General features: G+C 38.1%; 1 protein-coding gene across 1 annotated transcript in view; it reads left to right on the forward strand.

Annotated features, from left to right (window-relative positions):
• Positions 1-14064, forward strand: part of ROBO2 (roundabout guidance receptor 2) — an 875524-nt gene that overhangs the window by 722094 nt on the left and 139366 nt on the right. Inside the window, exon 5 of the mRNA XM_054517862.1 lies at positions 5381-5519. Within this exon, the coding sequence (XP_054373837.1) occupies positions 5381-5519 (139 nt within the window). The remainder of the gene's footprint in view (positions 1-5380; positions 5520-14064) is intronic.

Raw genomic sequence — 14064 nt, forward strand, 5'->3', positions numbered from 1 at the left:
GAAATCAGCAGTGTGTATTTTGTCCTTCAGATCAAATCTCCTCCTGGTTTTCTTCAAATCCCTGTACTTGCCACTTGCAGTCTACCTGTGGCAGTTTGCAAAAAGCCATTTTAGCTTTAGCTTATTTGTTATCCACAGATACCAAGAAGTTGTTATAGATTAACAATACAGCTCTGAAAAAAGTGTCTGATTTGGTCTCCAAAGTCTATATGCAACAGTCAGTAAAAACTGTAATTAACATGATTCTAGATGTATATAAAAGGAGGAAACCACTAGCAACTGATAACCTTCATTTTACTGCATTTGCCTCTGATTGGTGTTCCATGCCTTTACTGTGCACGCTCATCATGCCTTGGGTGCTGCTTAGAGTGTAGGAGTTTGTGATGTCTACACAATTGCCTATTTCTCAAATGGAAAAGGGAATAATGTAGAATAATGCCTATAAATATAAAACCACCTTCTTTTTCAATTCTCTTTTCATTTATTTGGCCAAAATAGTTAAATTTAGTGAGGTCGTAATATCCTATCTTCTTCCACTTGTTCTTTTTTTTGGCAAAGAGCTTTCATCCAGATCACATTGCATTTAATGAAATATCTATGCTATTGACAGCATTCTGAAGTGAAACTTAGTTCCAACCATCTAATGTTTCCTTTTTTTCCCCTTTTGAATCAGAATGCTAAAGTGCAAAAAGCTTTTAAATGTAACTATTTGCTATTAAATCCCTCCCCAAAGCCTTTTAATTTGTGTTTTAATGTTGTTTTTAGAACACAAAAACATTTAAAACAAACGTTGCCTTCTATCCAGCAAAGACAGAGAAAACAAGAGCAATTCTAAATCAGATTGAGGCTCTACATTATGAAGACCATCAAATCCTTCACTCTAGCAGTTGCCTCAGCAGAGAAAATATATTAAGGTAGTTAGGATCATTTTAATTAGATTGAGGCTCCATATATGGCTGTCTAACTTTTTGAGGAACGGGGAAAGGGCAGTAATACATCTGAAGGTCATCTGAGTCTCTCTAATAGACTGTGATACTCAGACCAATTGTTAAATATGGGAAAAATTGAGTTCTGAGGTTAACTTGTGTCAGCACCCAGAGCAAGAAAATAATTTTGCTGTTTCTGGCTTGGATCTGTAGGTTTCCTTGCAGCACATACCTCAAGCACTGCAACAGATTGTAGGTGTGTGTCCAGATTGCATTAACAATCCCCTTTTATAACTGCAAGCAAAGTTTATTCTGAAGTTATAAAGGTCACCCTAGTAATAGCATGACTGGTTGACATGACATATAACCATGACCTATTTTATAGTTCTCTTCAAAGATTTTTAATATTCATCAGAGAAAGTCTGGGAAGTGGGTACTTTATTTACTGAGTGAAAGCTTTTAAATAGCTATATTAAAATTTTTATATATGCCTATGATTTTAATTTATCACCCTTTCTTGTTGTTTCTCAAATATATTGTGCTCTGGATGCTGTTGACAGAGTAACAATATTTAATTATACCACAAGGCTTTATTTATGGGCAAACCATTTCAGAGGAAAAAATATGATTTTTTTTTTCCCCCCCAAGACTAGCTCTGAAACTAAATTTGACCTGGCTGTGCAAAGAAACCTTCTTTATTTAGCATGCTTGGGCAAGCAGTGCTCTGTCTCCTGAGAGATTAACATTGTAAGCAAGTTATGCAGGTGACTCAAATCCAGTTAATCTCACATAAAGAATGTTAATTGCATTGGCAATGGCATTCACTCTGATCACTTTATAGCTGTATAATTAGCTATTGGACATATTCAAGGGGCTTTCTGAGTGATACAAATACAGGAAACAACATAAGAGATAACTTGTTCTTTCCTGATTCATGCTGTGCAAAATGCAGAGACGATGCAAAAACAGAAACAGCAGTTGTTGGTATCTGCATGTCCCTGTTAACTGGGCTCTGTCCTTACATACCTATTAATTTTCTAGCAACTCTTAAATGTTTTTGGAAATATTCAGTTTTAGAAGCTGATATGAAACAAACATGTGTGTATTCTCCTAAATTGCCTTGATGTGGAATCCAGTGATTTATCTAATGACCTCAGGGCCATTTACTTTCTCCTCAGCTGGGTTCTCCTCAAAATGAGACAGGAATTTATTTTCTCATCTCCTGTACAGGAGAATTTACAGCCACAAGTAGCAATTTCATAAGTATGCACATTCTAATTTCTAAGCTGTTTACATGCAGCTTTTGTAAACGTGGTCTAAAATTATTTTTGTATGCAGACCAAGCCAGTGTACAGACAAACACAGAGTTGTTTAAATTCAATGGGAATGAACCAGGGCCTCTAAATCACCAATTAGAAAGCTGATATAGATCTGAATTTCTTAGTTTAGGATCATGTCTTGAAAAACAAATGCCAAAATGAAGAGTATTGTGTATGAGCTGAGAGCAGGAGTTGGTCTAAGCTCTTCTTAGAAGAGAAGTTGTGAAAACCATGCTGTTGCAAATTTGCAGAAAGTGTCATTAAAATATTCCCATCCAGATTCACATAGTTACAGATAGGCCAAGTGCATTGCTTAGCACTGGGATTAAAAATTGGGGGTTTTTTGCTTTGTCCAGTTGTAATAAGTTTATCAAATTAAAATGGCTTTTTTCCAAAATTTTCCATGCCTAACTAGAAAACCAATTTTAGTTGACAATATTAAATTGACAAAAGAATTCACTCTTCTCTAAGAATGTTGAAATTCTTGCAGTTTGGAGGCAAAGGGGATAACTGGAGCAAAATGGGCAGGAACGAGAGGAATGGAGGAAGCTTTTTGTCCTGAGAAGTGCAGGTGCCTCATACTGAATATCAGGTACCCAAAATACATTGGGAAATAGCTACACTGTGCCAGAGATGTACTCTTTTTTTGGCTTTTTCCAGAGGATTTTCAGTAAATTTAGCCAAATATGCACCTGCCTAAAAACAAAGTAATAGAGCAATCAATTCATACACCAGAGAACCCATGAATGCAGATCTGGGCAGCATTTTCCTGTATCTACACTGTGTTCCTGCTGCTGTCACTCTCCTGGGAGGGGCCTTGGGTACTTCAGCTGATTTTTCTTGTGTTAAGTTTGTGGATGGGCTGTATTTGGGTGACCTGTGGAAAAGGAGCTCCAGTTCAAGTGCAGACCAAATACTCAGTGGAGAGGAGTCCATTTGCTGTGAGGTACAAAAAGGGAGAGGCGTGGGTAGTTGGAAGGGGAATTGGACTTGAGAACTTGCTGGGTTCCAGGTGTGAAAAGTGGTATCTCTGGGCTAAAAAAAAAAAAAAAAAAAAAAGAAAGATAAAATGACTAAGGAAACTGTCAGCAGCTGGATAGGGCTTGTATGCAGACTTGAAATAGGAAATTACAACGAGCTGGATATGGCTTGTACTGTGACTTAAAATGGGAAATTATAAATATTTCAATATAAGCAGAGAGGCTAGAAATGAATTTACTTGCCCAAACATTGCTGGAATCTGAAGATCCTGGGCAGGAATAGGACAAAAGCAATGCTTGGGGAGAAGAATCTTTGCCCGTTAACCATGCTTTTATCTCTGTCATCTGGAAAGGTGCTATAGATTCTTGTGCATGTCTTTTCTTCTGCTGACAAAATATGTTTTCCCCTGCCAATAGGTTTCCCTGATAATAAGGAATTCCTGTGTGATGCTGTCACTCATTTACATAATTACTAACAGGTGGTTTTGTGTTCCTCATTTTCTGACTGATATTCTGATTTGTAAAAGTGATGAACATTTTTTGTCAGCAGTTGAATTAAAGGAAGCTCAGCTTTGAACACACAAAATTAAAACTTCATTTCCATCCAACCCCTCCCCCTCTCCTCAAAAAAAAAAAAAAATTGTCAGTTTTGTGGCTCAGGTTGAACACCAAAATTTAGTAGATACTTTTTACCTTGCTTTCTAAGATCTCTATCGTACCCCAGAGAGGAGCTATGAAAATAAGTGAGGTGATTATAAAGCATTAAGATAGGTGTAATAGGGGGCATGAGGAAATTAATAATTCTCTCTTTGAAGTGCATTTTGAATAGTAAGACAGGAGGCCACCCTCTAAACAGTACCACTAAAGCAAAATATTAAACACCTGCTCGTTAAGTGAATACCAACAATCTGGAGATGTTTGGGGAAAAAATCGTGTATGATCATATAATTGCAACCAGTCCCATAAGGCATCATAAACAGAAAGGAAGTGATCAAAAAGCATGCAGACAGCCTTAATTCTCTCAGTAAATGTGGCCTGCTTGATTTTTCAACCTTGATAATGTTCTTTTAACTTTTTAAAAAATTATTTGCATATAATAATCATGCATAACAAACCTGTAAAATTAGCTCTGTAGTTATCAAGACAAATTGCCTGAGTCAGAATCTGGTATTGCTTGCATCTGTGTGAATTCTGAGTAATTTTTTTAAGTGACATCATATCCCTTAACTTGCTGAGAGTGAAATATGAAACATAGTGTGTAACCAGTTTTATATGTCCTTATGATAGATCCCTGTCTTGAGTGGAAATACTCTTCCATATAAACTCAGCCTTATGATGGTTTGACTAGCATAAATAATTTATGACAATAAAAGTGTGGTATGGCTGAGAGGACAGAACAAATTTGTGCCTTCCAAAGGCAACTTGGAAACTAACCCCAGTGACATCCTTTCAAATGAAATTACCGGTACTTGGACTTTGTAGCAGTATAACTGAGAGCAGATTGTGGCTCTGCATCTGGATTTTAAGCAGGCCTGTACAACATTATGGTGATTAATACTATTTGTAGCCGTGCAGCCTAACATAACAAGGGTAAACAGAAGTTATTATTCAGACCTTAATTTGCTTTTCCATGGTGAAGTTGGCGATGGGGATCAGGGAATCTCTGTCCTGTCCACAATCGCCTGAGGTGCGTAACACGGAGTTTAAATTTCCCTCACAAGTATCAAGATATTGATCTCTGCCAGAGGCTGGCTGGCTCCTGCTGGGAGCTCCTGCTCCAGCTCATACATTGCTGCAGCAGGAGCTCCCAGCTCAGGCTGTGTCTGTGCGGGGCTGCAGAGCCACAGGGATGGGCACAGCCTCAGAGGGCTCTCCGCTGTCCGGCAGGTGGCCGGTCAGTCCTGGCACAGGCTGCCTTCTGGTCCTCCTTCCCATGGTCTTCTTGCTGGAGGGCAGAATGGGACAGCCCCTGCCTCTCCAGCCTGGCAACCCTCTGGCTGGCTCTTTATGCACATCATCAGTTCCACTTGTCTGAATTTGTGGAGCTCAGCCTCCTTTCTGTTTGATGGATGGGTAAGCAGCGAGATGCTGAAAAGTCAGAAAGTGTTCATTTCAGCCCTCTGACTCACTGTGGAATTTTAATGTCTCTTTCAAGAGCGGCCCACGTTTCTCAGGCGACCGATTAACCAAGTGGTGCTGGAGGAGGAGGCCGTGGATTTCCGGTGCCAGGTGCAGGGGGATCCCACTCCCACAGTCCGGTGGAAGAAAGATGATGCAGACTTACCAAGAGGAAGGTGAGAGCCACATTCATGTTCACTCCCAGATTTCAATTGTTGCACAATGCTGGAATCCATCCCTGCCACTAAAATTTGGTTCATTGACATTGTGTCCAAGATTTATTTCCCACATTGCTGCTCTTTTGGCACTACAAATCTTGCTCCAGAGGCAGCTGTGCAGGGAAGCCCAACCTGGGTGAATTGTCCAGGTAATGGACTCCTGTGGAGGGAAGAAAAGTGATCTGTAGGTGTTGTGAGCACATGGGTATTCAGTGAATTTATTGGAGACAGTAAAGATGTTTTAGGACTGTAATGGTGATAGTAGCCTTCAGAATGATGTGCTGATACCAAGAGGGAAAAAAACTTGGCAGCAAAGTTGCTCTGTTGCACTGGCAAGGTGAATTACGAGCAGAGCATGGTGGGCTTTGCTGGCTCCTCAGTTCACGTCTGTTAAGTCTTGGAGAGAAACCTTCCTCTTGAGGAAACAAAAAGCCAGACTAGCAGAAGGGTAAGGCAGAGTTGAAATCTGGAACAGGCCCCCTGTGTTCAAGAAAGATTAATTTAGTCTGGAACAAACAAGGAGAAAATTTTAGTGAGCAGGGGAAGGGTGTCTCTCCTGCAAAAGGGTTTTAAATTAGTTTGGCTCCTTTCAACTAAAAGAGCAGTGTTTGGTCCTAATTGTCTGGAACTCTTTCTTGTTTTGATGCTGAAACATTATTTCATTAAAAATCCTCAACATGGAACTAGCTCTGGGAACAGGAATTAGAACCCAGGTCTCCACAACCCAACAAGTCTTTCTGGCACTATGAATCCTGATTTATTTTTGCACAGTTTTAATTTTAGCAGTAGGCATGAATAGTGCCTCTTTTTTTCCCCCCCACCATAAGTGACATTTTCCATCAGTTGAATATACCAATGAAAAAATACGTGATCTATAGGAAAAAACATTTCTATGTAGTTTTGATATGAATGCTTATGTGTATATATATATGTACTTTTTAAAAATTCATTTTCTGGCAATTAGAAAAAATTTAAAAGTCACATAGGTGTTTTGCTTATTATAGTGACAGATGTGTATGAATGTAATAGGCAAAATATTATTTTCAGGAGAAGCCTTTTTGAAGTCAGGATGAATTTTTCTCTTTCCTTGCTCTTTAACTATGTATTGTAGAGTAGTCCACAGTAAATACACTGTGTTTCTGTGATTTATTCTTGCTTTTGTGCTACTTCTGTTGTTTTAAATCATGTCTGCTTCTAGGTCTCATAAGCAGAAGTAATAGATGATGAGCCTACAGTGACTTTGGTTAGATTGCATTTCTGTTAGATATTTTTTAGTGACTGTATCCCTTCTTTTTCTCCAACATCTGCAAATGCCTCTGATAATTAGCATTGTATGCTTTCTATTCTGTGATTTTTTTATTTATATAGCACGATATGTGAGCATATCTTCACTGTCCAAAAAGTGGACATTTCCAAACCATGCTGCATGATGCTTAATCAAGGAAGATAAGCTTGGAGCCTCTGAAACAAAAGTTATTGTGTTTTTATGAATTTTTTTAATACCAGCAAAGAAGTTTGCCCAAGTATAGTCTGAATGAATGGATGGATGAGAAAATTCTGATATCAAAATTTTATAAATTAGGAAAGGAAGTCAAAATAATTCCTCACTGTTGAAATTGAGGGATTTTTTTTTGAGGTTAAAGACAAACTGAGCTCCTCTATTTTAAGCATTTTAACATCTACAATGAAATATAAAGCCCTCAAGGTTTTCCCTTTGTTTTTTTTCCCACATGCATAAATACTTCTGAGCAGCTCTCTGAGCTATTTCTCTTATAACTTTCAATATAAATTTCCTGTTTCTATAGCTAACAATGTTCTTTGCACATCGGTCTATTTTAATTTTTTTGAAAATTTCATTTTGGCTTCATCCCTAGATTGCAAGACAATTACAGGAGATTTTTAAATGTGTCTATTGTTGATTCAGCTTTCAAAGGTGTCTAGTTCAGTGACCACGAAGTGGAACAAACTGAATTTTTGTATGCATTTTGTTTCTGTAATTTGCTCCTGGTGAATGCCACAATCAGTGACAGTGGATCCATAGTTTTTCTGAAATCCTAGTCTGTTTTTCCACCTTACCTTTTTTTAGCTTTTTTAGTGACCCATGAGAAAGCAAAGAGGAAAGTAATGCCAGTGATTTCTGGTGACAAATGTGAGCAGCATTGCTACACTGAGTGGTGTGTTGAGTAGTAATTGGAAAATAATTTCAGGCTGTTAAAGCCTTAATTATAAAGGTCCCAGATGGACTTTAAGCATCTCCAGTTGCAATTGGATTAAATGAAAAAAAAAAAAAACCCAACTTCTAAAGAAATTAAGATGTTTGAAAACATGACTCTTTATAAAAAAATAATTTATCTATTTGTCAAATTGTCTGTATAATTGCTCAGGAGTATATAAATAACCATGCTTCAAATCTGAGAATAAACAGTTTATTCTGAGGGTGCAAAACTTCATTCCCAATTTCCGTTGTTCTGAACTGATGATCTAAATCAAGTATGATACTCTGTATGTTTGAGAAGCAGATTTTAAAATGCCTGGGAAACATTGGTCTCACTAGTGGTCAAAGGAAGTTACTTATCCAACATCCTGCAGACCTGACTTGAAATTTCAAACTATGATATATGTCATGGAGCTCCTCTGTGTGTGACTGGCAGGAATTTAAAAAATGATAAATAATAGATGAAAATAGTAGCGTGAGCAATGTATGATAACTATTTTCATAGTTCTTTTGCACCACTGTGATAAAGAATTATTTCTATTCTTCAGTGCTTAAAATTCTTATTAGAGCCTAAATTGGCCCCAGCAAATTAACATCTTGTTGATCTAAATGTTGATACTGCACCAACAAGGAGACTCAAAATCCAGTGTGAAGTCTGGGGTATGTAAAGCCTTTTTCCAGAAGCTGTCCACTTCAAATCAGTGACCCAAGACTGAAATGCATTGTGAATCAAATGTAGAGGCACATGGTGTATATTTTATTTTAATTGCGCTAAAAATTCAGCCTCACACCACAGCCTCCACAGTACACAAAGGGTGGGGAATAGTTAATCAAGCATGACTCATGTCAAACTACTGGAGGTGAACAGGATGTTGTGGGGTCACCAGTCCTATGCCTTTGGCTGCAATATGAGGTTCACTATTCTATGAGTAGAGTTTTTTCTCATTAGAAGTGACACAAGGAAATGGCACAAAGATTGTGTCAAAGTGACTCAGACAATTGTGGCCATGCATAACGATTAAGACCTACTGAAAATTCAATAAAATTTGTCTTTATGCCTTGACATTTTTTTTCCACATACATGTTCAGGTGTCTTTCCCTTTGATGTCTGCCCAGCAGAAATAGAGATTATACTTTCCTTCCAAGGAGCTGATGATCTCCTGTGTGGTAGAGAACTCAATCTGGCCTGGATCAACTTTTCATTCATCTACATTTTAGTCCTGGTAACAGGAAGAAAATGACATTATTTGAGAGCCTACAGTATGAGAGTGGCAGATCTATGACTAGCAATTTAATAACATTTGAATAAGGTTTGTACAGTGTTTCATGTCTTCAGATTTTCTAGCAAAGCCGAGGAGAGCAGCTGCATGGTCTGTAATTATATAGCAAGTAATAAGTACTTCTTTTTTTTTTTTTTAGGAAGTGAAGAGATTTTCAATTACAAGTCAAAATTTATGACACACTATAATAACTGTTTAAACCTTTTATACAGAAGAAGTTAGCAGTGCCAGCTCTTTGGGAGAGTGAGGTTAGCTCAGCAAATGTATTTTTCAGTTGCCTTAAAAATGACTGAGTTGCAATCACATAGGCCTTTTTTTGCATTCCAGCCCAGAACAGCTGTTTTAGCTCAGTAAATACATCTTTAATGAAATTACAACCTGCTCTTTTAAGTTGCATTTACAGGCATTGTCTGATTAGATGGATATTGTACTAGAGATGAAAAGTGGCAACTGCACCAAAAGGGAGAGGTATTTGTTTTGTGTGCCACCCACACAATGGGAATGTGGGCAGAAAAACCAAGAGTGATGCTTCAGAAGGAAAGTGGTGTGTAGTTTACACAAGGTGCATGGCTAAGTGTTAAGAGATTGTAGGTTATAAAATGAAACAGAGCTGTAACACTCAGCACTGAAAAGCATAAACAGCACAGTAAGATTTCTTATTTGCTGGAGATAAGGAATGTTCACTGAAAATTATTTGGGAATAAGCATTCTTAAAGCACAGAGTTAATATATTGTAAGATATGTGTTAGCTGCAACAGCACAAGCCTGTGTAGGTGTTAGTTTTGCTATGTTTTTAAAACTGGCCGCTTTTTTTTTAATGCATAGTCTGGGCAGAAATGTTGTCTGTCACACTTCTGATAGAGCTGAATGAAAAAGCACACCTATCATTTCTCTGCTTTCCTCCATGGCTTCTCATGAGCCCAAAACTAGGAGTAAGACATGGCATTTTAAAAATATCTCACAGTCTTCCAGATGCAAATCTTTGAAATGGATTTAAACGCAACTGACAGCAAACCTAATGAACTAAGAAAAGCTGGATTTTTTAAGAGGAGATCCAAAAAGGGCCTGATAGCCTGAGAAGTTTTGCATTTTTATTTCTCCATTGTGATGGCTTGACCCTGGCTGGATGTCAAGTGTCCCCCAAAGCCTTTCTGTTATTCCCTTCCCAGCTGGACATGGAGGGTAGAAAATATAATGAAAGGCTCATGGGTCAAGATATGAATGAGGAGATCACTCATCAGTTAGTGTCATGGGCAAAACAGACTCAACCTGGAGAAAAACTAGTTCTATTTATTATCAATCTAATCAGAAAAGGACAATGAGCAATAGAACCAAATCTTAAAAACACCCTCCCCCCACATTTTTCCTTGACAGGGAAAGGGGCTTGTGGTCAGTTCATCACACCTTGTCTTTGCCACTGCTTTCTCCTCAGGGAAAGCAGTTTGCTTCTGTGCCTGGAGTTCCTCCTTCCCTCCTTCTTCACTGACCTTGATGTCTGCAGAGCAGTTGCTCTCTCATGAGAGTTTTGGTGGGCACCTTGCACATACCCACCACATCATGACCTCAGGATAAGTCTCTGTAAGCAAGAGAGACACTAATTTTTAAGAATAAACAGCACTGCTCTGTAATTTCATTTATATTCTGTGGATAGGATATTGAGGTATTTAATTCCAGCCCCCTCTAGATACAACCAAGAGGAGAATGACCTTTCAATGAAATATGAGTTAATAACACTACAGCACTGTGTGCTTTCTTTGAGCTAATATCTGTGCAACAAAATGCAGTCTAATGTGTATTGAAAATTAATTAGAATAAAGAGTGTGTTTTAGTAGTGTAATGAATGTAATCTTTGGTTACATCAGCAAATTTCTATTGCAATTAATAACAATTAATGGTTTTAAATGAAGGGTCTAGGGAAAAGGATGTTTTTCATATTAGCTATATCACATGTACTATTTGTCATCTCTGGTTAGATCCTGTATGATTTGCATGCCCATCTTTTTTTTTCCTTAAGCTAAAGCATTAAGGAGAGATTAGTCCCTTTATGAGGAGCATGGGGGGGAAGATTGGATGTTCTTAATAGCTTGTCAAAAAGAGACAGTGAAAGAAAGAGATTTAGCATGGTATTTGTATCCTTACATACATCTGGAGGCAGGAGAGGAGGTTTGCAGAGGATATTGCTGCTGATGTCTGGCACAGAGGGAGCTGCTCTGTAACTTGCAGAGTCCGTGGGGCACGAGTGAACACTGGCAGATCTCAGCCAAGTGCAGCATAAGCATCTTTTCAGCTGTTATATTGAACCATTTGAGGAAACTCCTGTAGAATCAGAGATGCCATGTAGCGATAGAGAGGTGATGAGAGGTAAAATGGATGCAGGGGTTGGTTAATTTTTGTGTATACAACACCAAGAGGACGTACCCCAGTGAGAGTGGGATGCCCCCTCCTGTAGCACTTTTGGTTGAGTATCCCTTTTCTCTGATTGCTATTTTGCCTGTCACTGATCCCTTCCTGCTCTGCAAGTGGAAATATATTCCTTAGAGTTGTATGAGGAGTACATGCCCAAGTGAATGTGTAAACGACAGCATTTTTTTTACATTTTAAATCCCTCAAAACTTGACATTGAATAAAGTCCTATAATTGCATAGCCCCACAGTTACCCCAGGGGTTTATAGTCTAACCCAGGAGTTGCCTGCCATTCCATTTGTCTGAAGTATTAAATGCTGGGAGCAAAAGTGGTAGATGTGTGGCTCTGCTAGACTGATCAGCAGAGAAACAGTTAATAACGTTGACATTTAAATTGGCTTCATGTTAAGTGTCAGTTCTCACCACAGAGCTGAAGAAGAGCTATTGTTTCAGCCAGTCTGTTTGCAGATTCATGAAAATACTCTCCAGTTGCTTACATAAGGGTCAAGGTTGGAAAAATAGCTTTACAACTCCATGGACAGCAGCCATACAGGAATTGTGTCAACTAGCACTCCTGCCTGCATGTTTTCTCTTTATGCTGTGTGAACTCTCGGTGATCTATGAAGTGATCACTCACAGTATTCACTAGAAACAGTATTGTCACAGGAGAATGTTGTTATTTCTTTTTACTCTTTCTTACTCTGCAGCCTAAAATAGTTAAATTTCAGAGCACTAATGAAGTCACTAGAAGAGTTCAGAAACAAAATTTAATGCCAGTTGTAGTAGCCTCAAACATGGGTTTATCTGAATTTTCCACTCCCAGAAGGCTGCAGTGAAAAATTGTCTTGCAGGAAGAGGACACAGTGAAATTAAATGTAGAATTTCATTCAAAATAGTCCTACTAATGCTTAAAGTATACTCCATAAAAGCCTAGTAACCACAGGGTTTGTATACTGCATTTATAAATTTTAGAATATTAAGGTAGCCTTCTTTCTATTATCAGTTTAATAACCATTAAAATTATAGAATTTAAAAGTAAAGATCATTTCTTCTGCTTTTTTTTTTCATGAAAGCCTCGGGAAAACAGGGAGGATGAGGCTCTTAGATATATTTAAGTGGGAGTAAGATTCAAGAGCTCTAACCACTGATGCTACTGGAATGTCTGGCCTGCAGGGATTTCTTCTCCTTTAACACATTCCATCTCTTCATAGGATACAAAACTTGTCATCTGAGTTAAAAACAAATTAACTTACACTGTCAGTGAAAACACTTTAATGGTAAAGTTTTAAGCCTAAAAATTATTTCAAGGTTCCTATCAGTAAGTTCTGGGTTGGTAATTGCTTAACTAGCAAAATGTACTTTTTAAGAATATGACTTCTGGCTCAACTGCAGTACTGAAGGCACTTTCATTGCAACATTAACATGACTTCATCTTTAATTGCCACTTCAAGGTTAGTTACTGATTCAAAATACAGATTAGGAAATACTTCATTTCTCTGACAAGTTTATAGTAATCTTTCATGTGCTTTAGGCAAATAATAATAAAAAGGCAAACACAAATTTAGTTTATGTCAAACTACTCATGAGCTGCATGCTCATGTTAAAAAAAATGCATCAAGCCAAGTTTAGTGGGTGCATGTTGCCAGTCTGGGCTCAGATCTTACTTTGTTCCAGTCCATGCAGTAACATTTCAATTTTTCAAAAGCTGAAATGGGCAAAACCAGATAACTCTGAGCATCAAGGGTACTTTTCTGAGGGATGAATGTATGACATAGGCATTAATAATATAAATCTCCCTGAGTGCCTGACAAATGTGTCTCATCTGTGAGGGAAAGGACTACTCCTGGTGATGGGGGATAGGTCTCCATGCCAAGTGATTACAAAGTCTCTTAGATCATACTTCCACCAAAGCTCCAGTTTCTGAAATGTGGAGCTCTGTCTGGAACTAAAATCGAATCAGAAGCCCATTTGGGGTAATTATCATGTGGTAATTCCCAATGAGTACATTCCATGTGCAAACAGAGATGTAAAGGATCTCTGCATAAGTTTAGATAGGACTTACTGAGTCATTGATTCCCAGACATATGTTTTCTTCTTAACTGCTGTTTGTTTCCAAATTATTTCAAAGAGAACCGAAAGCCAGTCTCAATTTGCTTCCTTGGTTCTCTTCTGAGCACATGGCTCCTGATTTTGTAAGAGACTATGCATTTTTGTGTTCAGTCACACCTGTCTGTTTGCATGTAAGAGCAGTGCTATGGAGTGTAATGCTTCCAGATAATTTGGAAAACACTATATCCTTAGAAACAGGTATGGTTTCCCAGTGTTGGCCCAGGAACTGTAACAGCTGTCCACGTATTTTATGAGACTTAGACCACTTTGTTGAATGCCTTGCTTTATAACACAGTGCAGTGTGGGTTTCTGTTTTAAATTATTGCAATTGAGAATGTCTACTCTAACAGATAGAAATAATCTGCTGATCACAACCCATAAGAGGTTTTGGACTAAAGCAGAACCTGAGTCAGCATAATTGAAGAAAAATCACAATAGTGAATAGCAGCTTCTGTCGCACAACTCTTTTCCTGGTTTGTTGTATAGAGTAAGGAAA

This window comes from Molothrus ater, chromosome 2 (genome assembly GCF_012460135.2).
Source record: "Molothrus ater isolate BHLD 08-10-18 breed brown headed cowbird chromosome 2, BPBGC_Mater_1.1, whole genome shotgun sequence".
NCBI lineage: Eukaryota > Metazoa > Chordata > Aves > Passeriformes > Icteridae > Molothrus > Molothrus ater.